The sequence below is a fragment of the Buteo buteo genome, chromosome 2 (genome assembly GCF_964188355.1).
Source record: "Buteo buteo chromosome 2, bButBut1.hap1.1, whole genome shotgun sequence".
Lineage (NCBI taxonomy): Eukaryota > Metazoa > Chordata > Aves > Accipitriformes > Accipitridae > Buteo > Buteo buteo.
The window spans coordinates 6,865,438-6,884,561 of record NC_134172.1 but is presented as its reverse complement, the minus strand read 5'-3'; the positions used below and the strand labels follow the sequence as shown (position 1 = coordinate 6,884,561).

At 42.4% G+C, this 19,124-nt stretch overlaps 1 protein-coding gene across 6 annotated transcripts in view; it reads right to left on the bottom strand.

The window, feature by feature from the left end:
• The window catches only part of LOC142038847 (sodium channel protein type 5 subunit alpha-like), a 217,149-nt gene that overhangs the window by 111,243 nt on the left and 86,782 nt on the right, over positions 1–19,124 (bottom strand). For all 6 annotated transcript variants that reach the window (XM_075044726.1, XM_075044717.1, XM_075044735.1 and 3 more), the window contains 3 exons: positions 11,851–11,992; positions 10,045–10,242; positions 5,991–6,173 (listed from right to left, as the gene is read on the bottom strand). In XM_075044726.1, the coding sequence (XP_074900827.1) occupies positions 5,991–6,173; positions 10,045–10,242; positions 11,851–11,992 (523 nt within the window). The remainder of the gene's footprint in view (positions 1–5,990; positions 6,174–10,044; positions 10,243–11,850; positions 11,993–19,124) is intronic.

Genomic DNA, 19,124 nt, shown 5'->3' with positions numbered 1-19,124 from the left:
TGAAGAACATTTGAAACCGGCTTTTTTAGCTTACATGCTCTTCTAGAGCCAAGTGTCAGGAGACCACTCAACCGAGTCACCGGCCTGAAGAGTGGGATAATCTGCTGCAGCCACCCCTTTCATGGGCGAGGGCACAGGCTGCACAGATGCCTTCACGTCGGCTCAGCTGCCACTCGCAGCCATTCCCGTGGGCAAAGGGCCCGTGGCTGGGACAGAGGGTAGCAGTTGCGATGACGCAAGGGCATAAAAGTTGTTTATTGTGGTCCCAACTACTTTGCCTGGGGTAAAATCTTCAGGCTGAACGTTGCTAAAACTGATCAGGCTAAAATTCTCAAAAGCGGCTAGTGACTTTTTGTGCTTTGCCTGAGAAACCGTAGGAGGGTCCAGTTTGAACATCTGCTGAAACTATGGTCTGCTTAAGGGCTGCAGGCTGGAAACTCAAAACCAGAGACGGTCAGACCTTGTTTGATGTTTACTCTGCCTTTTAAATCAGAAGTGCTCTTCCAGGCTTTCCCCAAACCAGAATTCAGTGGTCTCCCCCATCAGTAGCAATCAGACAGGTCTGTGTCACGCTTATCTGATACTACTGAGCATCACAGGGGGACCTAAACAAATGTGTCTTCAAAACCTAACACTGTAAAATGTGTTTTGCCAGCTCCATCAAGTCAGTTGTTGCGTTTACATGAGTGGAGCCACACTTACACCTCAGGAGGCTGCAAGTCAGGGCTTAGTGCACATTACAGTGATGCCTTTTCATGGACTGGTCCTTCGTTTCTTGTTCAGGGAAGATACAACAGATAGCACAAGAGAGTCTTTTTTTCTCCATGGCCTTACACTTGTACAAAATAAGTAACAGCGGCAGGGTCATTGGGGTTAATGAGGTAACTTCAACTTCACCCTGCAACATCCTTCTTTTGCCTCCCCCAAACATATCAAGAGACTATAAAAAGAAGCCAGAACTGCTAACAAAGAACAAACTCAACTTCAAATTTTAACAAGAAAAAGGCAAAAATAATCAAACACAAAGTCCAGAAATGTGTTGATTTATCTCTGAGCACACTGAGGTGTTGGATTTGCTATTTTCTTCTGCCTGCGCTCCACAGCTGAGGCTGCACGTTTATGCCCAGCGCTTATGGTTCCTGTAGTGAATACATCTGTACAGCAATGGGCTTCTTGCCAATTAGCTTTTAACTCCAGCTCATATTTTCTGGATAGATTAGATACCAAACCTGTTTTGCAGAAGACACAACATCCTTCACATTGCATCACTGAATGAGCATCTGTTACTATAGTGCCTGGGTGTTATTTCCTAGATGACCAGGGAACTGCCAAGTGAGCTCACCCACCCGGGCCATTCAATTTTCAACATTCATTTTTTTAAAAGGCAGGAAGCTGGCAAACAAAAAGAAATGCCAGCAGAGCTCAAAGCCTCCCTGTCACCTCAGGGCCCAATCCTGTAAAATATCAATATTTCCTGTGAAAGGTTGAGTGCTCTCATGCTTTGTTAAGCTTTTTCTGACAGCTGGAAGAGCCTCAGCAGCCTGCAGAGCTGCTTTCTTACAGAGAAAAGGGGGACATCCCCTGCTCATCTACTGAGGCCTTTCTACTCTGGTTCAGATTTTTTTCTTTTAAACAGATGCACACCCTTTCTTGCAGAGTTTCTTTAACGCACAGCTTTTTTTGCACCAGGTTAAGTCCCATAAAACTCCACTATCTACAAATAGTGTTTCGGTTGCTCAGCTGCCTTGAGACTGCTCTCAGGGCTGGTCTTCTTTGCCTGCAGATAGTAAAAATGGGACTCCTAAAGTCCTAAATGAATGAAGGTGTGAACATCTGAAAAAAGCAGCAACAGCCTCAAAACTGTCAACAAAACAGATAATTCCCACACCAACCAGCTTCCCACACGCAGCATGGCCCCTCCTCTCATGTACGGTGTGAGAGTCTCTTTGCAGGACTACAGGGAATGCCCGGTTATGTGAGGAAAAAAATTCAATCCAAAGCTTGAAAGGGAAGAAGCTGTCTGGCTCTAAAGAAAAAAAGCTACTTCTCAATTTACTGATAATCTGACACCACGGCTGGATTCCATCTCACTCGCCTTTCTCTTCAGGAAATACCTTGCCTAGTACATGTTAGAATCACATTTGCTTATTTCCACACCAACATAACCCATTTTTGGCACCTTGTTACTCTGAGTGGGCTTCATCTCACCTGACTTAAGACATGTGCAATATTGAGTTATTCACCTAGGGCTCCCCTTGTAGTTAAAGTGAACAGAAAGAGGCACTTTCAGAGAGAGAGATTATTCTGACCCATTTTTGATCTCTAAGATTAAATAAGTCCTGCCCACACTGATTGTAAGGACTAGACCTCCATGGCTTGAATGACTGTTGAGAGTGATGAAGTCCAATGTAGATTATCTACATTAAAAGAGATAAATTCCCATCATATCAAACTGGCAACCTGTCCAAATTGCCCTGCCTGTGTAGCAGCTATTTCCAAAACACCATCTCACGGTTTTCCAAGTGAATTTGTGCTTGGGTCCTAATGGTATCGGTCTTAATAGTTTTATTTACAGCCTTATCAAATATTTTGCAGCAGTGGTGCTTTGCAACAAAGATCCTGGCAATCTGCAAGAGGCTTGAAGTCTCTGTTGATCATCTGCTCATCTTTCCTGGGTCGTATTTGAACTGGATGCTAAACCCTTCTGGGAACTACCTTTGGACTGTAAGAACAGCCCTCCACAAACAGCTATGCGGAAGATCAGAGGTTAGATGCAAGCAGACAGCAACCAGTGGGAGAAAATGCAGTCTCAAGATGGTAAGACTCACACTGAATCATTTTAAACACCTCATCATCTAGCCACCGGACAATGCCAGATATTCAAATGTCAAAAGAAACCAACTTAAGAGATGTCCCTACAAGAAAACGAAAATCATATCAAACCCAAGATTTAGGTATTTGCCTCCAGCCAGCTTTGAGGAGTAAGTCTCACCAGAATATTATGAACCTCTCTTACGTGGCACTAGACACACGTTGCTATGTGAGTTGGCCCGTCGTCTTCCCACCCTGCCTAGGACGGTGGGTCCGGGTTTCTCACTGTCGACTGCGTATCGCGTAAATAAATTACAGCAAACTCCAACAACATTTAGAAGGTAACAAGAGCGTGAATCACATACAAAAGTTATAAAGTACTCACCAGGTCGCCTGTCCCAGGTTTTTCCATAATAACTGGGGGGAGCAGTAACCCTGCAGGAGAAGTAGGGTCTGGGTTGAGTGCCCCGGTGCCTCCTCCTATCAGGGAAACCACACCATTGCAATCCACTGAGCTGTTCCTTTTGCCCGTCTGGGTGTAGTTGGGAGTAGTAGGGTGAGAACTATGGCTCACTTGACTTTGCACGCTCGGACGCCTCCCAGATCTTGGAATTAAGAGAGAGCCCCGGTGGCTTTCATTTTCCCCAGCAGTGCTGATCTCATCATCGGCAAAATCTGTTTCGGAGCCAGTGTCTCTGCCACGGAGTCGGAAACTGAATATGCTTCCGTGGCTGGTTCTGCGCTTCACCAAGTTTGCACTGGGACCATAACTAATGCCAAGGAGAGTCTAGAAACCCCCAGAAAGGAAAAAGGGGAAAGAGAAACAACATTTTGCAACATGTTTTCAGGAGCGAGGAAGGTCTGGGGAGAGCAGTAAGTTCCATTTTAAATCAAGTGCTTTAGAGAAAGACTTAATTACACGTATTCAACCTTCATAAAGTTAAGAGGTTGAATAGTCATTCCTAGCTATTCGGTATTTGTCTAACACTTGACAGTTAGAGAGGTACTGATATAGGAAGGGTCAAGGTGGCATTCACCTCGTAGCGTGATACTTCTTTTGCTTCTACTCCCCCCCATCTGATAAGTGCCAAAGGACCTGGGAAGGCAGCACGAGGAGTGGAAGACAGGAGCAGGGAAGGGGATCCAGCTCCAGTTTACTGCATTATCACACATCTTCATAACAGCTAGGGAAGGAACGTTGCAGTGGGAGAAGAAGAGATAAAGAAATAGGGCAGGAAATGAACTGCAGGGAAAATGAGAAGAAGAGGGAAGAAGAAGAAGCAGAATACGACGGAAGAAGGTGATAAAGGAAAAAAACAAAACAAGAGCAAGAAGAGGGATATGGTTTATTAGTTTGTAAAATCATTATCCCAATGCACATGGTTGCTTTAAGGGGTAGGTAACCTCCACAGACAGCAGTCTCCCTCACACTCAAATATCAGCCTTGACGATCCACTCTGACATCAGCTAGTGAGAGTGCAACTCTGACAGAGCATCAGTAAGATGTAGCCAAGGACTAAACACACCTAAACCCTGGCGGAGTAAAAAGGATGTTCAGAAAATGCATAAGAAATTCAAGTCTATCCCTTTCCCTTGTATCTGAAGAGGAAATTATTGGAGTAAGAGCATTTAGGCAGAACATTCTTTTGATTTTATGGCCTGTACAGAATTTTCAGCTTCTTCAGAACTTTCTCATGAGCCAAGTATATACGAAGAGAGGTCAGATCTCCACAGCATCCACAAACCAGACAAACAAAATGAAGCCTGATTTCATTTCGCACTGTAGCTTACACCACTGAGTTATGTAATGCTGCTATTTTGTGACACTGGTACAAGGAAGAGTACAAAAACCAGGCCCCTTCTAACTAAAACCAGCCCGCTTGGATTGCTACCAAATTTTAACTGGTCAAAAATCCATGCCTGGGTTTCCATGGCACAGTCATTGAGACTGATTTCTGATGGCAACATACTTCCAGCTGCTCAGATTGCATCTGAATGATGACTCAGCCTTACTCCCTCCAACCATGCCAGACACAGTCTTGCAGAGAAGATTTACTATGAGCTTTGAAATGTGTCTCCCATGTTTCTCATGCATATGACATCCAGGGGCGAAAAGTGAAAACAAGAAATATTAATCTAAGAAACAAACTGGCAATGCACAGCTCCAATCCACGGTCATTCTGGTATGTGGTGCCTTGAAACCCATCCAGAATGGAGCTAAAGAGCAATTCTAGCTTTAACAAAGGTGTAATTTGTAACGCAACCCACTCGACCAATGAGACAACAACAAAACTATAAGGTTAAAAAATACATGTCATTTACAGAAATCCAGCTCTGCGTAAATTTTGTGAGCTGGGGAGTCATTAATTGGTCACATTTACTTACATCACTTACATGTTTTTTATGAGCTTTTTATGGCTGCCAAATATCCCTAAATTCACTGACAACAAAATGTAAAAAGACTTAGCCCATTACATGGCTATTCAGAAAAACAGAATAAACTGATTTAAACTTTGCCCTCAGTTAAGCAAAGACAAATTATCTGAAGCTATTTATGATCATTTGATACATACAGCGTGTGCAGATTCATATTCATGCATGTCAGTAACATTTACATAAAACCCTATTTAACAACAGTCTCACTATTTTTTCCCCTGCAGTAGAAAGTAGAAACAAGTGCCACAAAAGTTTTGACTTGAAGGCAACTAGCAAAGGAATATAAAAATATTAATAATGTTTTTGTATAGCATTTAAAAAGCCCTCAGAGACAAGTTTCCTCGCTTTCTCCTCCTCCCTTTGCTTTTTGAGCTTTGCAGGTTTTTTCTAAGAATTTTTTATCTCTAGTAGGGATAGGATAGATATAATCAGATGAATGAAATTAAAGTCAGGAAATAAAACAGACTGTGGGTAATCTTGAAGTGAAAAAAAGGCAAAAAAAATTGAAACAAAATAGATTCGTAAGAATGTTTAATGGGCATTTTTAATTCATTTTGAAAATAAAGTGGTAACAAATTTCCTTCCACTGTTCTAACACAGACTGTCTGCAGGTCAGTTATGACATTAAGTATCATCTGATTCTTCTTTAAAGCTGAATGTTTCAGCTTAAATTGCCTACTCAGAGCCTGGCCTATCCAGCAAAGTGCAGTGTGGAATAAGTGACGTTTCAGACCACGGCTTACCATTCTCCTCTGACCATCGTCGTAGTCACATTTGGGATTCCTTTGGTCTTCCCCGTACTCTTCTGCTCCCAAAGATTTCTTTTTCTTTCGCTTATTTCTTCTTTCCTTGGCATTTTTGGATGACAAAGGTGACATTTCCAATGAACTAAGAGACATTGAATCAATTCCTTTAGCAGCTAGTGCCTAAAACAGAAGATGGTAGAAGGTGTAAAATTTATTATTTGAGTTAAGGATCTCAGTGAGAACTAATAATTACTCTGCTCAGCAATTATTTTTCATTTTAAGTTTAAAGGTTGTTTAGGAGATAAATTAAAAATTTCAGGTGGCCATTAATCAGAAAACTATCTCACGTGGCTGGAACTGGTCTTAACGTGTTTCTAACCTCTATATTTAGCCATAGGAAAAGAAACAACAAGCGAGACACGTTCCTAGTACAAATGCACACTTGCAGGTCTGCCACCCAGATCCTATGAGGGAGCATTAGGAATGGCTGCATAAAATAATGTGATTTATATAGAGCTCACATGCCAGATCCTTTGACATTTCAAGAGAGGAACAGCCTGTGTGCATACACCTGCAGGTGTACACTGTGCACATATCTCTGGAGTAACACTTCTGGTGCCAGCCAAAAAAAATCTCAAGCTGGGGAACCTCCGAATAAGCCCCCCCTGGACTTCAGCCCCTTGAACTGAGAGGGCTGGACAGGAGGGCAGCCAAGCTGGCTGCCAGGATTTTTCCTCCCCATCACAGAGGGATGCGAGGAACAGCAGGCAATTCAGCTGGCACGTTTTTGTAAACACTTATCCCGAGCAGCAGAGCAGGCAGCTCTAATCAGAGATGCAAAAAGAAAACCGCGGGCTTAACTGAAGATAAGGTGGACTTTGCTTTGCCGTGTGCTTTGGTGCTGGGCTGGCTATCTGGTGGGATCGCTGCAGGAGCTGACCGATAACAGACCAACTGCTAGAAAACCAGCCGAAGCCGAAAGCGAAAGCCTGAGCCCACAAAGCCACAGCCTTGGAAGCAAAGGAGCAGCCAGGAGGAAGAATTGATGGGTGCGAGGAAGAAGCCGGGTCCCCATCCCTGGTGAGGGCAGGACGGAGCGAGGGGGATCTGAGCGCAAAGCACAAGGTCAGGTTTGGAGGTGCCAGCGTCTCAGCGGTAGCCACACCAATGGCCTGGAGACAAGTCCATTTGCAGAGCTCCCAGCCGAAATAGATAAAGCGAGTGAATTACAAAAAAAGAAAAAAAAAAGCCTCTCCAGATTCCCAAGAACAGGAGAAATGGATGAATCCTCAATGCTATTGTCAGTAAGCCACTAGAATCAAACAGGCAATCAGCTCTCCGCAGCAAAATACTCCCTTCCTCCCACAGGCATCAGTCCAAGGAAAGTGAAGGCACTTAACAGTCGTGTAAAGAATCAATCATGTATTTCAAGGAGTAGCGGTAGCTCTATCAAGCTGAGAGCACAACAAAACTTAATTCCTGTGGGAAATATCTTTCATGAGCAAGCTGCTTAGAGTAGAGAGGAGGAGGGCTCAGACACTGGTCTAGGCTGTTCTTTTTTTTTTTTTTTTTTTGAGCCAATTGATTTAATTGCTATGCTGAAGTGCTTTCTCTTCATAAAGATTCAGCAAGTCTTTTGGTGTTAAATTCAGGTTTAGGAATGTGTTAGACCAATTGTGTAAATTGACTGATAGTCTTCAAGCAGGCCTATCAATTATATTTGTGCTCTCTTTATACTGCACAGTGTAAAAGCTGATCTAAAGACTTTCAGTTTTCCTTTCTGATTGCCGTCATATTTTATCAATCTAGAAAATATTGTAGGCTGTGCTACTAAGCATGCTGTACTCTTGCTGCAAAATAAGCTAATTTTCAATTTCCTAGCATTTTCTTACCTATTGCTTGGGTCGAAATGCTTCTGCCCTGCGTACCTTTTTCAGTTATTGAAAAAGGGTTTGGACTAAATTGTTTCTCCGGGCATGGAGGATGTCCCCACGTGCTGCCTATTTACTCTTTCTGGTTGGGTTCCTGTGGCTGGACCACGTCCTGCCCCTCAGGCATTGGAAGCCATAACCCACCGCGGTGACTCCCAGGGGCTGGAAAGGCGTGTGGGACCCGACGTGTCTGGCAAGGACGAGTGGTGGCTGAAGGATGGGAGAAAAGCTTAGCTCACACGAGCACTGACATGGGGATTACGCAGGAGATAGGACTTGAGGTACAGTAAGAAAGTCAAAATCAAGATCTTGATGAAGGCTTGGAGAGCAAGATTAAAACCGAGTAGCCCTGGCTGGGGCGAGACACCCGAGAAGGACATCTGGAAGCTATGTGGTGCATCCACCCAATTCACTTTCCTGAGCCTCTTCTTCCAGATGTCTAATCTGAGATGTCGGGGGTTGATTTGCAGAATTACTGGTCTTCACTAGTGACATGACGGACACCAATCGCTACACTCCTAAATTTCCTTTCGATAAGATTAAGATAATTCTCCAGGAGTATTACAAATACAAATGAGTATTTTTGAAGCACACAGAGCCTGAGCAGAGACAAGAGGCACTGAAAGACCTCTGAGGATGTTAGTCATTTTGTCTTTGAAGCAGGCTTTGAATGCCTGAGTCGGGAAGTCTGCTCGAGCTGGCCTAAGGGTACAGAACAAATGATGAGAAAGCGAAGAGCTGCTCTTGAGTCATGCACTGTCCAACCTTTGTACTGAATAGGGCACAGGAAAAATGAGACATGGTTGGCTGAAGAAAAGACTATGTTATAAAGCATATAGATAAATGGGAACAATTTAAGTTTTCACGAGCAACCTTCATTTTGACACATTCTGACTTTCAGGGCTTAATGTTCCTTTTTTGTGTACATACAGGCTTAACTGAAATCAAAGCCTTCAAAAGGAAATTCTTAAATATCTTTAATTATAGCTGGGGCTACCAAAGTTGGCTGTTATTAGGAAGAGCTCAGCTGGAGTCAAAACACATGAAAATTTGTATAAAATAGGTATGAGTTGGAGCTCAGTTTGCTCCCTTAGGTTACGGCAGAAAGTTACTCTGTTCAAAGTGCCTGTACATGGACTAAATTGCTTTTACCTATTACTTAAACCATCAAAGAGGACCTTTAAAAGGACTTAAACGATGTGTAAGCCTCTACTAGCACTTTGTCAAGGGTGAATTGCATTTTCTATTTTCTTTCCAAGGATTTAAATGGGCTTTGGATTAGACCCTGAAGCTATATGTACCCAAAAGAAAATTATGTATACTAGTTTATATTGTGTATTGAGGATTTATTTCTCTGAACTACAGTGCTACGTGTTATTTCAGACTAATTTTCTTATTGTCTTCTTGTTCACAGCACCTAAAATGTTCTCTTCAGCTGTTTAATAAAGACTTTCTACCCCATACAAACCACATGCAAATTAACTAGTGTTATTAAGGCTATATGGCTGCATCCACCATTTGGCCTCCCTGTTTTGTTTAAACTTATGACATAACATTAAATCCATATCCTTTGCATAATTTGCAAAGTTTAGCCTCAAGATCTGCCTGTTTACTTGTTCAGGAATGAAGTCGTATGTGCTTCAAACAGGTTATCCTACATCTTTATCTTCATTATCGGATGGCTGGAGATTCATGGCAGTTTGAATGAGGCAGTGAGGAAATGAACATGAGTTAAAGTGGTGGTGGAAGAAGGTTCAGCTGGGGCTATGGCTGAGCTACCAAAATAGCTGGGTTTTGCTCAAATGCAGATGTAGTTATACCATCATTAAAATGTCTTATGTGCCAACCAATATAAATTCCTCTGCTGGCATATGTGGTACAGTTAGACCAGTACAACTCTGGATATGTAAACCCTAAATGGCCCAATGCTAGCAGGAAGAGCCATCATTTTTCCTTTAGAGAGAATTGTAATAACTCTGTCCAGGACAATAAACGTTAAGCTGCTTCCAAGCAAAGTCTTACTTTGGTGATCACATAAATGTAAAATAAAGAGAATGTGAATCTCAAGGTACCATCTGTTCAAGTTACCCAAGGCTAATCATATCACATAGTTTACTGACCTCCTGCTCTTTCTTTAACATCTCCATGGCTTCCCGAAACTTTCTTTCCTTCTCCTCTGTTTCAGCAATAGTGGCTTGATTCTGCTCTTCATATGCCATGGCCACAACAGCCAGAATCAGGTTGACCAGATAAAATGAGCCCAAAAAGATGACTAGCATAAAAAAAAGCATGTAGATCTTCCCAGCAGATCTGAGAGTCTGTAAGCACAAAAGTAAAATCACTAACACTTGTTTACAATGGTGGTTTTTTTAAAGGAAAAAAAAAATTAGAATTACAATATAATTGAATGAAGCCTTTGTTAATAGCCCAAACAGAATCCCTTTGATGACAAATGACAACCACATGCAAGGAAATAATCTTCTCACCAATAAATTTTTATACCTTAGTCAAAAATCATGTGCCTTGCAGGAAAATTCATTTCTAAATCAAGAATGCTTTCTTTGTTTACCAAATATCTCCACTGGTTTTCTTTTAGAATAAATAATCTTACGATCAGTTGCAGTGAAAGCTTCCCCCACACAGCTCAATTTATTTTTGTCCAGTGCATAGAAACTTTCCAAGCAGGGTTCATGTTGTATCCCTTCAGATGTCTACAGTCTAGGTCCTTTACAGTCAGCGGGGAGAAAAAGATACTTTCAGGGTGCAACTCAACTGAATGTTATTTAGACATCTGCCTTGGTATAAGGAGAAACAAACCTTGGGACCATTGACTGTATCGCCTGGTTCTTCACCAGTTTTATAGGCATAACTGGAGTTTAGGTTAACAGGCTGAGCTTATATTACAGATATGTCTCATGGTCAATGACTTGATGCTAGTGATAGAAACCACTGTGTGTTATTATAAGGTCAAATAATAAAAGGGAATGACATTCACCCTTACTTGCCGTCACACTTTCAGTCTTTCAGAGTTGTACATACAGCTGTGGGCCAAGTAAGTGAATATAGTTTAAAGAAACTTCAATTTCATTGTTTCACATTTTCCTGAAATGAAATTGTATAACTGGCTGCATGTGAAGCTGAAATCCCCAATACCTTCAAAGATGTCTGCCTCAGTACCTTCGGAGTAGTATCTGTCAGCACTAACTCCCTTGATTTCCTTATGAGCATGTTCTGGTTTGGGCGATTTTGAGATGCAGAAGTAAATCTTCAGTGGCTTCACGGACAGAGTATGTCCTTCAGCACCAAACTATCATACGTAGTTCTTCAGAGTTCGCATACATTTCAGGAAACGCACGCTAAAATGAGGATTTACCTAGCACACCTTGCACAAATGACTGTAAGTTGACTCTGACTCCATTTGTGCCTCTGGCTGTCAGGTGTCCCTGATGAAAAGTTTGCAGCAGAGAGAACTGAAAGGTACCAGGTAGTCTTACCATTTGCTGAATTCGTGTTCATTATCATGCCTCGCAAAACCAGATCTGCCAAGTACACAGCTGCTTCTCTAGCCTTTTTCTGAGCTGGACTCCAAAGACTAGTTCATGTTACACCAGCCCCCCCCAAAATCATTATATGGTGACGTGGTGATCTTTCTCAAGTGGTTAACTTCATTTAGATTCAGGTGAATTACCCATTCAAAATGTCTTTCTCTCGGTACCAATTTTTCCCCCTTTCCCCAAACACCCAGCATAATGTCTTCTGGTATCATCACTCCTAAGAAAAGAAAAGATGGATCTTCTCCAGAACACTAAGAGCACAGTTTACCTAATAACCAGCAATTCTTTCTTGTCTTTAATTATTGGATATATAACTGTAACAAGGCGATGTGTTTATTTTATATTCTTAACAGTAACAAAACAATCTCATACCTGTTGATAAAGACGTTCCCAACAATCTTGAGTCATAAGACGGAACAAAGAGAGAAAGGCCCAGCCAAAAGTATCAAAGCTTGTGTAACCATGGTCAGGATTTTCCCCGGCCTTCAGACATATATATCCCTCAGGGCACGTGCTGCAAAACATGAAAGACAATACATGAAATGCATCATAGATGGCTTCAGCATGGAGAAACTGATTTCCAGGGGAACACATGGAATGCTCTTGGTTAAGAGTATAAATCCTCAATGGTAAATTCCTTCACTGGGTAAGAACACAGGAAACAGGTGGATGCTAACTTCACAATACCAAAGATCTTTGCAATCTTATTTTTCCTTTGAAAGGATAACTGGAAAATGGTAACCACAGCTTGAGCTGCAATGGCAAATGAGCACCTAGCATTTCAGATATTTGGAATAGACCACAATTAGGTGTATAAGCAGGACTTTGGTGCTTAAATATGATGTCTCTTGGCACTTGTTCCTAATTAAGAATCATAAATGAGGTGTCTCCTGTGATAGTTGTGGGTAATACTGTGATGGTGAACCTGCTTTTCTGGTTGGGTAGTCTGACACTGGCTGGATGACACCAGCGTGTGCCATCTGAGCCCCTTCCCAATTGCTTACTATGCCTGACCTTGCGCTCACCCCCTGCAAGGACTAGATCTTTAATCTAAGAAACCCAGTCCTTTGTTCCGCTCACTGCCGTAGTCTGGGGTCACAACATTTTTTCTGTTTCTGCCAGGAAAATTATTTCCTTGTGTGCCTTGAAGACTCACAAATTAAATGGCATGCAGACAGCATGAATATCACTGGCTCTTATTAAACTTTGAAACTCTTGACAAGTAATTTTCCAGCCCCATATGCCAGAATAGAAAAAGAATGCTTTCAGTGGTACTATGTAAGTACTGAATTGCATCACCAGGTGAAACACAAGGTAGAAGAGATGCCGGGTCAATGAGCCACCCTCTTTCCCAGAATGGTGCAATATGATTAATCAAAGATCCCACACCTCTTGCATATCACAAGCTGCTTCCCAAGCATAAGATATGACCCATCAGAAACTGAAGACACAGAGTGATATGCAAAGGCTTACTGTTCTATGTAAAGGACAAGAATACGAGATCGAGGACATTGCCAGCATCCTGGAGCTCTACATTATTTGGGAATTTGTTAGGTGGGAACCATCTAACTATCTGGAGAAGCAGACTTCAGGAGAACTTGCAGTAATGCCATCTCTCTCTGTTCTCCTTGTGCTTCAGATAGATAGATAGAGATGAACCTCGTACAATTTGGTGCAAATTCTAGCTGACACAACTAGGGATGTTTGGAACAGGAGGGATTGTGAAAGCACTTTGTCAGAGATCAGAGACACTGAGAGACACCAACTTCCAGGCAGTGTTTTGAAAACAGAGCAACACCCTCTGCCCTGGCAGATGGTGAGCTTGATGTTCTGCCTGTCAGATGGAGAAATCAAGGTTTTCTGAACTGCCTTCAGATAGGATGATTACTGTAATATCCAGCCATTTTAGACATGTCATCAGTCATGTAGAGTTTGTCCAATGTGTACAGCTTTTAACTTTTTTCTCCCAGCAAAACCCCATAGTGTTTCAATCACTGCTGTTTTTTACCAAAGCCGAATATTGCCACAAATTGAAATGCAAAGCAGTAATATAAATAATGCAAAGTAATTTTTAAAATGCCACCCAAAAAAGAAATTGACTCCTGAGAAAGCAGAGTGTGTCTCAGTGTGAAAATCAAGGATTATTTTTTTTAAATATCAATTTTATACTGATATAAATCAAATCTCTACAGCACAGGATAGCAAACCCGTATTGCATGTTGAGATGAGAAAAAATTGTTATAGGTTTTGAAGTTACACGAATCTATGGTGTCAGCCACCAACATTAGACATTCGACAACACTTTAAGAAGCTTAATTTAATATCATTAGTCAAGCACAAATTTTTAAGTCTGCTTTGAACGCTGAAAAAAGGAGTGCTGAAGCATTGCAAAATGTGTGCATATCCTTGTTTGCAGTACTCTTCAGAAAAAAGCAATAAAAATGAAAAGGAACCGTTGATGTTTAATGAATTAAATGTAACACACAAGTGAGAATATAAGAAGTGATTCTGTCACCTTAGGTAGAGCCAAGTTACTTTATATCAGTTGAGAATTTAGACAATAGTAACTATAGCTCACAAAGAAAGAAAAAGAGCCAATTCTAATTTTTTTCCCTGCCAGCCTAGAAATGCCTCCTTCTAGATCTTTCCTACTTTGACTACCTACTGTTTCCTGGTAAGAGCCACATTTGAATAAAAATTACAGTAACATTACTGAGTTAGAAGAGAACAAAACACAGAAATCTCAGGGTTTTTCCCCCTATAATATGCAGATGCACACTGAATCTCCCTTCTATATCCATGTCCTTTTTCAAGGCAGCCTTTTCACGAAATCTCCTCTCTCCCAAAGGCAGCATCTGCTGTCACTCTCTGCCATAGAGACATGAGATTTCTGCCTCTGATCTGCTGCTGCAGACAGCCTTCAGTGCCTGTGACGTGCTGCTGACACTGTTCAAGAGCTCTGAGAAATGGATCCTCTGGATTCCTGAGAAGGAAACCCTTTCCACTTGCTTGTGCTAAGACATCATGTCCAGACAGGACATGAAAATTTTTGTAAGGTTTATTCCTTTCGCCATGAGAAAATGACTGCTCTCACCTACTGTGCTTGGCTGGAAACTAAGTGATCATGTCCAGAGGTGGACAGCCTTTCCTTAGTCTTCCACAAAAGACCAGTTCCAAGTCTCATCACTCATATTTTAACATCACTAATGACTAAAACATCCGAATACAGCTGTGAGAAACTTGATGGTGATTACACAAATGGTGAACTTAAGCCTAGACAGTGCAGTCGGTTGGAAATTAGGTTTCATCCAGATAAGTTGCCTAAAATCTTAGGCAAAATGGAAATTTTGCCATTAATTTCAATATGACAGAGAGAGAGACTTTCCTCTTAATCTCTTCACCATTTTGCACAAGAGAGTCTGAAAGAAAGGATATATTAGGAGCATTGCACTTAGCTGTATTTTCATAGGAACCTCTTCGCACCATGAGATTAGAGGCTGCAAAGTCACTCTTAGGTTCACTGCCAGTGTTGCTTCCTGGGGAAACTCTGTTTTGATGCAGAAGAAAATCAGAGCAACTGCTTAAAGCACTTCACCACAACTGCTTGGAAAGCCCGAGGACACGGAGGTGCAACTCCCCTGACTGTGAAAATGAGCAATGGTACCTAAGACAAATATTTTCTGTTTATAATACAGTTAGTATTTTTTCATGTTCCATTCTGTGTTTATGTGTCTCTAAAACCTTTCCCACTCAGCAGTAGATTGCTGGTGTGAAAAGAACTGTCTTACTCTGCAGTGAGTGTACACGGTACTCTAATATTATGTTCAGGTGTAAGAGCATTCAAACAAGGTGTCTTCAGCATGAAAAGTATGAACTTCAGCTCAAAAATGCTATTAATGTTAGCTCGCATCCTTCTTACAGAGACTAGACACTTGAGACAAAATATCCTACATTTCAACTCCTTATTCTTGCTCGCCCTCTTTTGTAGCCAACAAAAGTGATAACCCATGGGGTATGGGAATGCATTAAGAACACTGAGAGGAAAACAAAAAGCTGCTTCCCAGAAAAACACTCTACAGAAATTTAGGTGTAAGAGTCTCATATGAGAATATTATTTTGCAGCTGAGACCATTTCCTCTGAGGATTTTTTTTAAGGAGTCTCAAGATTTGGCTGAAGCATCTTCAATGTATAATATTAAGCCTTCCCCTTTGGATTTTTTAGCAAACTCTTTAGCTTCTTTTACCTCGGGGAAGCATTTCACAGGATTGCACTCTCCTCTGATGCACAGGGATGGGCAACAACAACAGCAAGCTACATAACTATAATATCCTCCACAGGAGCCTAACAGGATGCTGTTCAATTGATCACAATAAAATTAGTGTCATTGATTCAGAAAAGTTAAAAGCATCAGTCTACCTACCTATCCATCAGGCTGTAATCACCATTGTAAGCTGGCATTGGTACAGGAAATTAAAGAACAGAAGAAACAGCTTTGTTTTAAATAACACAGATTGGGATTGCCAGAGAGTTGTAGCTGAGGGGCATAATTACAAAATGCTCTGTCTCAAGAGTTTAATCTAGGCAAGCCAAGTGACCTGGTGATCCAAACTGTAGTGGCCAATAGGGTTGTGCAATAAAAGATTTGTAAAACAACCATGTGCTGGATTGTAACATTCAGACCCTGAAAATACAAGGAGAGTTGTCCATGTGTTACCAGGAGTTAGCATCAAGCAGCTGCTAACGTCAGCTACGACATCTGTAAGGTGAAGGCTGCACTCTCATTTGGTTTAGTTTGCAAAGGCACGCTACGGCTTGCTACACCAAATTGCTTATGAAAGAAGCAATAATGGGAGATAAAGTACATACCACAGCCACACTGAAAATTAAAAAAACCAAAACCATATTGCAGTAAGGGCCCCTTACTGTTCCTGCTTAGGTCACAGCTTAAGCCCAAGAATGCAGAAACCAAGCTGAAATGTTTATCACTGACGTTTTTGACACATGGCTAATTCCAGAGGAATGGAAACTACCTTGCTGAGCACGGTGGGGTGTCAAAGCCTGGCAGTGAGAGCTGAAGGGCAGCTGGTGCCCATGGCCTCCAAGGCTTATTGATGTGCACGGTAGAGTCTTCCTCAACTTGCCTCTTCACGCTAAAGTCCTCAGGCCACAAAAGAGAGGTTTAGATCTCCTTTACGTCACAGGCCTGAGTGTTTTTCTCTGCACTTTTTGTGTGTTCTCACTTTTCTTGGTTTTGAGGCAGGAGACCAGCAGCCAAACGAGGAGTGCATACTGTGCGGTGGTTGTGGGGGAACTGACAAAGATCCTTAGACTAACATTTGCTCCTACCTGAGAAGACGAAACCACCCATTCTGAAACAGGGCAATATTTTTAAAAATGGATGTTGTAAGGACGACTGAGCATGCAGGAGAAAGGGGCCAAAAGGCAGCAATGCCCCAGCCAAAGCAGGGCATTGCCGTCAGCAGGTGCCCAGTCTGCCCGAATTCACAGGTCACCCTCCTTCCCCTGCTCTTTCTGTTTTGATATATCAAAGTCTAATCACAGTTAGAGGGTCTGACTTACAATTCCCCCTTAACTGCCATCTAAGAGCCAATATCTCACTCGCAGAGGCACCCTTCACTTTGGATAGGTCTGCCTAGAAGCCCCCAGCAGCTCTTATTCCAGGCATCTAAGGGGTCAGAGAGAATTTGAAAGGCATTTTTTAAAGCAAGGGGTGCCAATGGTCTGGAAGGAAGGAAGTGCAAGCAAGTCCAACCAAGGGAAAAAAAGGGGGTAGAAAAAAAAAAAACAAAACCAAAAACAAAAGAAGAAGAAGAAGAAGAAAAGCTCGGAATAAAGAGCAACATCAACCAGGAGCTGAAACTGGAAGAGAAAAGGGAAGGAGATGCCCATGAGCAGGCTTGCTCACAGGCTCAGAGCACCCACTGACCTGTGCGTGCCACTGACTTGTATCCAGGAAAAAAGCTTCTGCCTCCCCCCACGGGCTACTTGCTCAGGCAGATGGAAAACCACTGGTTTCAGCCTGACACATCAGACCCCTCCACACACACACGCAAGCAGCGAGAGGAAGAACTCCCTGTGCTGCAGTGTGGCTTTTTTAGACTTTGTGCTGCAGCAAGGTAAGCAAACTCTCATTTCTTCTCACTCAATCCAGTGGCCAGACACTGGATCTTCTGTCTAACCCATCAAACAAAATGTAGGGCAATAATTTATCATAAACATAATGGTAGATTACTGCTTAATGAAGACTGTAGCCCCTGGTAAGTCTGCTTCTCTCATGTGGCTGATGAGCTTATTACAGCTTTGACTAAGAGGTAATATTACCCATCCTTAAGAATTGAGTGGATTTGGATTTAATCCCTACTGCTGCTGTTTAACCAGAGACATGATCTTCCAAATACACAACTGATCCCTAGGAGTGGGGACTGTTATTGTTGCCCCTAAGCCTGTATAATACCTAATGTTATGCCAATGGCCCCTGCAGCATCTTTCAGGTGACATACTTGCTTTCTGGTTTTTCTCATACTCAAGCGAGAGGCTTTCTCACTGTGAGCAAACCATCCTCATTCTCCTGTCACTGTACCAACACAGAGTAGATGGAAAAGTTTGTGTGATTTACATCAGAATCTAGTTAAATTCATTTAAGGTATGCTGTACAGCCTGAAGGTTTGTAATAAATTCATTAATATTGCTTACTAATCTGGGGTGTAATTACGTTATTAGCTCTGGTAATTTAAACAACACACTTCGTTCTTTCCAAAATACCCTTGCTTTGGTGACATTTGAAGAAGACACATTTGGGAACTGTATCCCCTTCCTCACTCCACCAGCTTTTCCAGCCTTTCCCACCCGTCAGCCAGCTGTACCCCATCAGACTGAATTTGGCGAGTGTCATGAACACACCACTCCCACCAGGCACATGCCAAATGTCCCCAGTAGCCCATTCCCTGTGATGGACCCGTTCATAAACACATGCTGCCAGACCACGACCTGCCCAACAAAGTTGGCTATCGCTCCCCAGGAGTAGATGTGTGCAACTGAGACACGTGAGCACCATCTTCACCCTATCCATCCATGGACTGCACCTCTGAAATGCAAACCCTGCAAGCCAAGGGGGCTATTCCCACCCTACTTGTCCAGTATCCAACGCAAAGTGGCCTGAATCTGCAGCCTTCTTATATTAAGAAAACAAGTAATAATAACAATAAATTAATAATAATATGGATTTAAGTTCAGGCAGCTCACAGCTGCAGTGGTCCTAATTACCAGCAGCAAATAAAGAATCGCCTGGGTGCATCATTCTCTGGTGCAGTTCCCCAGTTTCCAGCACAGCTGGGGTTGTGTTACTGGGCATGTTTGCTTGTAGTCAGGGGACTAAGTGCTGTGGGAGAGCATGCTGTTTGACACGTTCTTCTGGCAGGCATGCACGCTGTTCCAGGCTCTCCACTGGACGAGGGCTGGGTGAGAGCTGCAGCGCTGGGCTGCGCAAAGTAGCTTTGGTGGAAGCATCTGAAAGCAGCGCTGCTCCTCGGTCCGCTGCATGTTTCTTCTCTACCCTTGAGGGGTGCGATAAGCTTTTGCAAGGGACTTTAAATCACTGCGTGGAGGATGCGTAAAGGCAAAAGAA